General features: G+C 45.1%; 1 protein-coding gene across 1 annotated transcript; it reads left to right on the top strand.

Annotated features, from left to right (window-relative positions):
* Positions 1-7,814: 7,814 nt before the first annotated feature.
* Positions 7,815-9,469, top strand: LOC126071471 (protein S100-A7-like). The gene is made up of 2 exons (XM_049875664.1): positions 7,815-7,985; positions 9,305-9,469. Exons 1-2 carry the CDS (start codon positions 7,815-7,817, stop codon positions 9,467-9,469), a joined length of 336 nt encoding a protein of 111 aa, XP_049731621.1.
* The last annotated feature ends 469 nt before the right edge of the window (positions 9,470-9,938 follow it).

Raw genomic sequence — 9,938 nt, 5'->3', positions numbered from 1 at the left:
GCTTCCTCCCGGGATGGGTTCGGGGGGGAAGGGGTGGGCCCCCTTTCTGTGCCGTCTGCCCCCCTGGACTCTGCCCCAGATCGAGCTCCGAAGGTCACCTGCCTGGTGCGCTGGCTCCTAGTTCTGAAAACAGTCGCTGTCTGCCCGTATTTGTTCGTCCTCCGTCTCTAAGTCTGTGCTTGTTGTTCAGAGTTCGTAGATTGTTATGTATGTGATCGATTCCCTTGTTTTTCCGAGTCTTTGTTGCAAGAGGGATCCGCGGGAGCGTCCACCTAGTCCGCCATCTTGGCCCCCCCCAGTGTATAAACTTTTGAGCACCTTGTCATTCACTTGACCTGGAAGAGAATTATCCTGAAGTGAGAATATATTCAGATTCCTGGCAGAAGCTGATGACCTGGCTGTCTGGTCAGTGGCCTGGAAGGAAAAGAACTAGAAGATCACATAAAAGGAATTGTGAGGTAGAGGCCTGTGGGTTGATATACGGAGGTTGGCATGGAGTGTGAAGATTTTTATATTACAGTTTTTCACTCACCAGAAAGCACCCAGTACAGAAAAGTCACTGAACAACCAAGTGGACAAAATGATTTGGCCAACTGACATTAACTGGCTTTGCCTTTGACTATCCCTGAACTTGATGGAGTGGCCAGAGTGGCAGAGATAGAGGCTAGAAGTGAGTCCCACAAAAAGAACTCTCAGTTACCAAGATTTACCTAGCTACTGCTGCCTCTGAATATCTAACTTTTCATCAGCAAAAACCAGTGATGAGCTCCTGATAAGGACCTATTCCTTGAGGAGACCAGTATGCAGCCACTTGGAGGCAAATGGACTACAGAGTGCCCCTTCTATCCTGAAGGGACCAGCGATTGTTCTCACAGGCATATGCATATTTTTTCCATAAGAATTTTCCTTTTCTGTCTACAGAGCCTCAACCAGCACCACTATCTACGGGTTTATGGAATGCCTGACCCATAGGGATGGAGTCCATTCGGGGGACTCAACACTACAGTGAAATAGGTGCAGGAGTGAATCCAGAACATGGTAGTATCACACGCCACACCATCCAGAAATTCCAGGCTCACAGAGCACTGAAAAAATGTTCTAAAGGCACAGCTGAAGCACTAGCTCAGAGATAAGAATCTGAAAGGACAGGATGGAAAATATGCATTAAATCTTTCTCTCTCCTTAGCTAAGATTCATGGTTGTCCCCAGTTGTCATCGCTCCCAATGACCCATTCAGGGAGTTTGTGCTTCTTATTCCTGTAACTCTGAATTCTGTAAGGTTAAAGGCCCTGGTCCCAGAGGTGGCACATGCTTGCCAGAGGACACAGCAAGGGTCTCATTCAACTACAAGCTACAGCTGCCACCAAAGAAGCTCCTTGTGCCCAGGGACCAACAGGGGAGAAGATAAGTCACCATCATGGCAAGCTTAATTGATCCTGATCAGCAGGAGAAAATGGGGCTGCTGTTATATAAGAAAGGCAGGGAGGAGTATGTGTGGAACCCAGGTGATTCACTTGGTCACCTCTTAGCCCCAGTGTAGCTGTGAAGAGACATACGTAGCAAGTCTAGTCTGAGAACAATATGATAGCCTAGGGCTCACACTCCTCTGAAATTAGGATTTGGGCCACACCATTAGGAAACCCATCAAGACCTGCCAAGGTAATAACTAAACATAAGGAGAATTCAGAATGCGTAGTGAAGAATTAAGAGAATATGTGTACACTTTGTGTCCCTGAGACTAGAGACAGTGATGGGGGCTATAATTCATTCATTCTTCTGAGCTTTTTCTTCAGGAAAAGGGGCCCATGGGGACCATGGAGGTCTTCTCCATTGACCAGTATGGAAGAGTAAGTCTGTGTAGGGCAAGGGGTGGACTGTGGAGGTCATAAAAAATATGCCAATTGGATCTCCTGCATAGTTGTTTGACAGTCCCAGCTGTTGCCCCTCCAAAACCACCACTACACTTGCACTGAGGCCATGCTTCCTGAAGGCTTTTCTCAGCCAATGAGTGAGTGTGGAAAACATACTAAGGCAGGGCTATCGTGAAATATGTGGAATTCCTCACTGGACAGCTGTGGGTTGTGGACTCCCCATAGGCTTGGCTGAGCCTTTCTTTTACTGCAGGCTGAGACCCTTCCTACCCAATCCTCCTTCCTTCCCCCTTTCCTTCGCAGGTGTCAAATCTGTATTGCAGTCTGAAGGATCCCCCTGCTTTCTCTTGCTCCCTCCCTGTTGAAATTTTGACTTGTACTACATTCAATCTGTAAATCAATTTGAAGGGTACTGTCATTTTTATTAGATATAATCTTTAAAAATTCATGAATATGATATATTTCTTTTTTTATCTATGTCCTCTCTGACTTCTCTGAATAGAATTTGTAGTTTTTAATATAGAGGTCTTGCGTATATTTCACTGGATTTGTACCTATATATTTACTGCATTGTAGCCAAACATCAAGCATTCATTCTAGCAAACTGTTTGGACCAACTCCAGATGTCCTTGCCTAAATATTGAATCCCACGTCATGGACTAGTGCCCCCATGTGAGTGAAATCTCTTTTATTCAACCCTTTATCTCACCTGCCTTGTCTAACACTGTCAAGATCCTCATATGCTCCCTTTCTTCCTGCTGGCTCATGGTAATCAGGTTCTGAAATTCCTTTGGCATTCAGACTTTTTTTTTTAACCAGAGCAGGGCTTGTACTTCAGATTGTGTTTAGGCCTGGCTCTGGTTATTGGCTTGCAGCAACGAGGTGTAGTAAGATAAATTTCTTGGGGAACAAGCGTCTGGGAGGCACCTGCTTTAGATGAGGTCATTGCCTGGTCTTCAGGGAAAGGAAGGCAGTTCTTTTCTGGCAAGAAGAAAGGATCAGAGTAATTTGGGAGGATCTGGGACCATTCTACTCTGTCCTATAGGGTCGCTATGAGTTGGAATCGACTCGAGGGCACTGGGTGGGATCATCCAAATACCCTAGCCATGGTATTTTCAATTGCATCATAAGCATGTGAAAGCTGGACAATGAATAAGGAAGAGTGAAGAAGAATTGACGTCTCTGAATTGTGGTGTTGGCGAAGAATATTGAATATACCATGGACTGGCAAAAGAACAAGCAAATCTGTCTTGGAAGAAGTACAAACAGAATGTTCCTTAGAAACAAGGATGGCAAGACTGTGTCTTACATACTTTGGACATGTTGTCAGGAGGGATCAGTTCCTGGAGCAGAACATTATGCTTGGTAGAGTACAGGGTCAGTGGAAAAGACGAAGACACTGACCGAGGTGGGCTGACACAGTGGCTGCAACAATGAGTTCCAGCATAACAACGATTGTAAGGATGGTTCAGGAGTGGGCAGTGTTTTGTTCTGTTGTGCATACGGTTGCTATGAGTTGGAACCAACTCTAGGGCACCTGAAACAACAACAACATCATCATCCAAATGCCCCATCCCAGCTCTCAGGGTTCTTATCTTTCTTAATCAGGCCTCTGACCTCGGTATACAAGTCAAACACTATGCATTTAGTCTCCTTACAGCTCTGTCACCATTATAATCAGGTACTGGGCCTCAGTTTTGCACACAGTATGCCCTGTAGTTGTAGGAGATTAAAGTCTTCTTAAATGGTACCCTAGAGGTACTTGTCTTTTGCTGCATGCCTATTATTTTCTTTTATCAAAACTTCCAATTATGTAAAAGGAAACCTCCCCATGCTACTGTCCTTATAAGTATCACCACCTGCATACGGAGCAACTGTTGTAGCATTTGAACTCCCAGTGTGTGTGTGCGTGTCTTTGTGTATGTATCATTCCAGGGAAACAAGAGAGAAGGGAATAGAAGTAAGAAGGCAAGAAGGGACAGCATATTGTGGTGCATTACTGAGCTAACCACTGCTTCTTCAGAAAACAGGGCTGCGTGCTTGGTCACAGAGGATGTCTCCAGAGAGGTCATATGCGAGCACTACATCTTGGAACAGTCTGTCAGGGATGGGTATGGGGTGGAAAAGTGAGTGATTTATCTGCCAATTCCTTCTTTTTTGTCTCTTGTCAGTTTATGTCTGCCTCATAAGACTTTAACTCCCCCACACTTCAGCTTTGCACAGGTGGTTGCAAAGCCCCAAGACACGTGCGTGTTTGTCGTAGGTGGACCCCCAGCAACACTGCCCAGTCATCTGCTTTGTGGGTATGGGAGCTTTGGTGGTGCCATGATGGTAGCCATCATAGAACCAGTTTTCTAAATTCTGGGTAACTACCAGGAAGCTTCACCTTGCAAGCAATAGTCCTGCACTGGATCTCTAACTTCCTCTACTTCAGACTTCCAAAGACTTATAAGCCCTTGAGTCCCTTGATTCATTGTCTTTCAGCTTAAAATATAGGCAGTGGTGTCTGTCTTCTGCACTAAACCTGACAGTTGTCAATGGTGGCTGCAGACTCCCAGGCTCTTAAATGCCCCTGGAGACAAGGGACTGGACGAGGTGACCTCCCAGTCCTGTGACTCTTGGGCCCATATGATGGAGAGGAGTAAGAGCAGTCATAGAGTCTATAGCATCTGTCCCTCTTCCTCTATGCAAAGCATTCCCATGAGAGTGCGTGCAATGCCCTTGGCTCTGATGCGTTCCAGCCTGGTGCAGAAAGCTGGAGTGGGGAGCGGGAGCTGGAGGTCAGAAGGAGAGTCCCTGCGGACACACTGAGGAACAGCTGTGCTGAATCACTGCAGTTTACCTTTCTCCTGTTCACAGTTCTACATTTTCCCCTCCTGGGGTGACCACAGGAAATCCCGGTGGTGTAGTGGTTAAGTGCTAACCAAAGGGTCGGCAGTTTGAATCTGCCAGGTGCTCTTTGGAAATTATATCGGGCAGTTCTACTCTGTCTTATAGGGTCGCTATGAGTCGGAATTGACTTGACGGCACTTGGTTTGGTTGTTTTTGGTTTTGGGACCACCACTAAGAAAACCAGGACCTTTGTAGATCCAGCCTGGTCATACCTGGGCACTGGGGTTGGTGCAGCTCCCACCACATAGACCATGATCGAGGCCATATTGAAAACCTGGCCATTGCCTTTCAGGGAGGCTGAGAAAAGTAGTGTAGTTGCAAGAGGACCCAACAATGGTAGTTGGGGTTTGGGAATGGCATGAGCCATCACTAGTACCATCCAGGCCAGAAAGAAAGGCACGTGGCCAAGGTGTGGGGGACGGGCAGGGCTGAGGGGAGCTGGGTTGACACATAACTTGTGTCTTTTACAGTGTACAAGTGGCAACCGGATGTATTAAAAAGAATCTATTGGGTGAAAGAAAACAGAAACCAGAAAGATATAAAACACATCAGAAATAATTTTCTTAATTTCATGCCAACTGAAGTTCACACGCGAAACAACAATACACATTAAGTAAACATGCAGACAAATAGATACATATTAAACATGATAAGTGTGTGGTGAGAGAGGGAATTGGGAATGGAGAAAAAAATTAAAAATAACCAAAAGGAGGAACTGTTGTGTAGCAATGTTGGTAAAAGACCTATTCAAAGAAAACTACAAAGCACTAGTGCAAGAAACTAAAAAGGACCTACGTAAGTGGAAAAACATACCTTGCTCACGGATAGGAAGACTTAACTTTGTAAAAATGTCTATTCTACCAAAAGCCATCTATACATACAATGCACTTCCGATCCAAATTCCAATGACATTTTTTAAAATGATGGAGAAACAAATCACCAACTTCATATGGAAGGGAAAGAAGCCCCAGATAAGTAAAGCATTACTGAAAAAGAAGAAGAAAGTGGGAGGCCTCAATCTACCTGATTTTAGAACCTATTATACAGCCACAGTAGTCAAAACACCCTGGTACTGGTACAACAACAGGCACATAGACCAATGGAAAAGAATTGAGAACCCAGATAGGAATCCATCCACATATGAGCAGCTGATATTTGACAAAGGCCCAGTGTCAGTTAATTGGGGAAAAGATAGTCTTTTTAACAAACGGTGCTGGCATAACTGGATATCCATTTGCAAAGAAATGAAACAGGACCCATACCTCACACCATGCACAAAAACTAACTCCAAGTGGATCAAAGACCTAAACATAAAGACTAAAACGGTAAAGATCATGGAAGAAAACATAGGGACAACGTTAGGAGCTCTAATACAAGGCATAAACAGAATACAAAACATTACCAAAAATGACGAAGAGAAACCAGATAACTGGGAGCTCCTAAAAATCAAACACCCATGCTCATCTAAAGACTTCACCAAAAGAGTAAAAAGACCACCTACAGATTGGAAAAAATTTTCAGCTATGATATCTCTGACCAGTGCCTGATCTCTAAAATTTATATATATAAAAAAATCTATACGATTATGTGAAAACTCAACCTCAAAAAGATGAACAACACAATCAAAAAGTGGGCAAAGGATATGAACACGCACTTCACTAAAGAAGATATTCAGGCAGGTAACAGATACATGAGAAAATGCTCTCGATCATTAGCCATTAGAGAAATGCAAATTAAAACTAAATGAGATTTCATCTCACTTCAACAAGGCTGGCATTAATCCAAAAAACACAAAATAATAAATGTTGGAGAGGCTGAGGAGAGATTGGAACTCTCATACACTGCTGGTGGAAATGTAAAATGGTACAAGCACTTTGGAAATCTACCTGGAGTTTTCTTAAAAAGTTAGAAATAGAACTACCATACAACCCAGAAATCCCACTCCTCGGAATATACCCTAGAGAAATAAGAGCCTTTACATGAAGAGATATATGCACACCCATATTATTGCAGCACTGTTTAAAATAGCAAAAAGCTGGAAGCAACCAAAAAGCTGTCCATCAACAGATGAATGGTTAGATAAATTATGGTATATTCACACAATGGAATACTACGCATCGATAAAGAACAGTGATGAATCTATGAAACATTTCATAACATGGAGGAACCTGGAAGGCATTATGCTGAGTGAAATTAGTCAGATGCAAAAGGACAAATATTGTATAAGACCACTATTATAAGAGTATAAACTGAGGACACATACTTTTGTGGTTACGAGGAGGGGAGGGAGGGAGGGTGGGAAAGGGTTATTTACTCATTAGTTAGTAGTTAAAAACCACTCAACTCTGTCCACATCTCTCTTGCATGGGGCCTCCTCCCACTGGCCAGGAGCCTGGGCTGGCAGAATTGTGGTGATGCGGCCTGATAGTGATAGGTACTGGAGACTCAGCATATCTAGAAGGAAGTTTTGAGCATAGCATCTTCCGTGTGTCTCCCCACCCAAAGTGGTGCAACATTTGGGGAATTAAACTTGGGCCTCCTGTTGGGAAGGTGGGTGTTCTACCACTGTGTCGGAAAGCCAGAATCCCAGGATTCTAGACCTGATTGCTCAGGCTGGTGGTCCTTGGTAATTTCCTAGGTGGAAGTGGGGAGAATGGGGTAGACCAAAAGCTCTGCTCGATGGGAATGTCTTGCCTTGGGATTTGATGCTTTTCTTTGTTATCTCGCTCCCAACAGGGTGAGCCAGAAGACATTGTATACCCATCCACTGCAGGTCAGTCCCTGCCCCTCGCTAACACAGCCTTGATCTCCACTGTTCCCCTCCCTCTCCTCCCAGACTCTCCTAGGAATGGGGTCAGGACCGAGGACTCAGTTCCACTCTCCCCTCCCTGAGACCAATTTACCTCACCATTTGAGAAAGACAAGTTCCTTTTGTTCTGTCTTACCTCAGCCCTCACTCACTCCTTGGCCTTGTCCTTCAAACTCTCTTCCACCCAGTTTATTCTCATTGATTTCTTGTCTGTAGACTCTTGTCTTGGAATAAAAGGCAAGATGAGCAACATTACAGCTGAGAAAGTCAAGATATGCCACACTCTAGCTGAGAGTTTTTTACTGAACTTGGTTGAACTATTTCATCGATACCCTGGGTATGATGATAAGATCAATAGGGCAAACTTGTTGAAGTTGCTGAAGGAGAACTTCCCCAACTTCCTCAATGACTGCTTGAGTAGGGGTCTGGCTTGTCTGGGGCAGGAAGAGCCTGTGTGTGCGTGTGCAGGGAGGAGACGGGGTGGGTGGATGGAGTCCATGGGCTTTGGCATGTCTGAGGACCCCTCTTTGAAGTGGATGCACTGCTTGTGATTGGCCGATCTGGAATCTGGCCCTTCTTGATTCACTCTCCATACCTCCTATCTCTCCTCATTTTACCTCCAGGCCTGAGGCAGGGCCAGTCCCATGTGGAGGCAGAATGGAAGATTCTAGGAGCTCAGGACAAAGTGTCATGCTCTTTTTCTCCTGGGCACCTGTCCTGCCCCTGCTGCTCCCTGCTGCATGACCCCAGACAAATCACCCACAATATGATCCTTAGTTTTCTCATTTGCAAAAGTGGATAATAGAACTTAATTTCCTGAGGTGGCGCTGTTGAAATGAAATGATTTATTTGCAAATGCTTTGAAAATGAGAAAAAGTGGTGGCCATATTAGAGACTCAAGAAAGTGTTATAATTTCAAAGTCAGTGAATAGACTAAAGCATCTGCCCTCCCACTGGTCACTGAGAGTTCCTCCACGGGTCTGGTTGCCTCGGGGTAAAAGGTTGCCTCCTAAGGGCTCCTCTTTACATTTTCCTGGGAGAAGGGGTTATTGTTAGCTGCTTTTCAGCATCATAGCAACATGCAAGCCTCCAGTGCCAGGCGAGTGATGTGCACCATGTTACAGTGGTGGGGAATTGAATTCGGGGCTCCTGTTTGGAAGGAGGGAATTCTACCACTGTGGGAATTGTACCACTGAACTACCACTGCCTGTGGAAGCAAAGATAACACAGTGAGAATCATGCACCCTACACTCAGGGCCACCATCTTTTACTCAGGCAAAGTGCATTCATAGCCCTAATTTCATTTAACTGTGTGAAGGAATCATTAGCACAGATTGAGACTAAGGAACAGAATAAATGGGGCTGAACTGATAGGTTTTGATGGGAAAGAATTTAAGTGGGAAGAGCATTAGAGAATGAGGAGAGTAACTGGCTGGGTTGTATTGGCCCCCTGGGGGAAGAGTGAAGACAGTGCTCCTGAAGGGGAGGTGGTGGATGAGCCTGAGTCCCGCTGTCATTTCCCAGTGTACTCCCGTGCCATTTTTGGCCAGAAATCTCCAGTGATGAGTCAGGGCTTGACTTTGCTTGACCCCCATATTTCCATCTCCATAGCCTCACCTGACCAACCACACCTTTGTTTCAGCCCTAGGTGTTGTCTCTTCATCTGTCCCTATACTCCTCTTCTCCCTGGATAATATTTTTATGTTTGTTTGTATGTTTTTTAACCGCACAGGAAAGAAGGGGCAAAAATTACTTATGCAATGTCTTTGATGAAAAAGACAAGAATAAGGATAAGAAGATTGACTTTTCCGAGTTTCTCTGTGTAGTGGGGGACATAGCCACTGACTACCACAAACAGAGCCATGGTGCGCCGCCCTGTTCCGGGGGATGCCAGTGATCCCTGGCCAGTCCAGCCTAGAGGCCTCAAGAGACCCCCAAAACAATAAAGTATCTCCTTGCACCTGATACTTGGCATTACTTCTTCCTTCTCTTTTGGTGATATGAGTGGACGAATGGACAAATACTGACTTTCGGGTTTGTAGACTTTCCACAAGGGGGGTCAACCCAGCTGACATTCACTCCAGAGAGTCCTTCCTGGTTTTACCCCAGGTCCACTTCTACTCCTCAGGACCCCAATGTAGCCCAACTCGTGGCATCACAGGAGGGCCCTGCTAGTATGGCACATGCTCTTTTTTCTCCTGGAATAGAGCTGGGATCCTGGGATGTCTCTTTGTCTCTCAAGTGGTGTCTGTCTGTGTGTGAGTGTGTAGGGGTTTAGGGTACCTCAGGTGTGGCACGGAGATGTCCATCACCCACTTGGCTGTTTAGGAAAGAGCAGGGAGGAGGAACAGATGCTTTATTTCCTA

This window comes from Elephas maximus, chromosome 3, assembly GCF_024166365.1.
Source record: "Elephas maximus indicus isolate mEleMax1 chromosome 3, mEleMax1 primary haplotype, whole genome shotgun sequence".
Lineage (NCBI taxonomy): Eukaryota > Metazoa > Chordata > Mammalia > Proboscidea > Elephantidae > Elephas > Elephas maximus.
The sequence above is the reverse complement of the archived record's forward strand: the minus strand, read 5'-3'. Positions and strand labels throughout refer to the sequence as shown.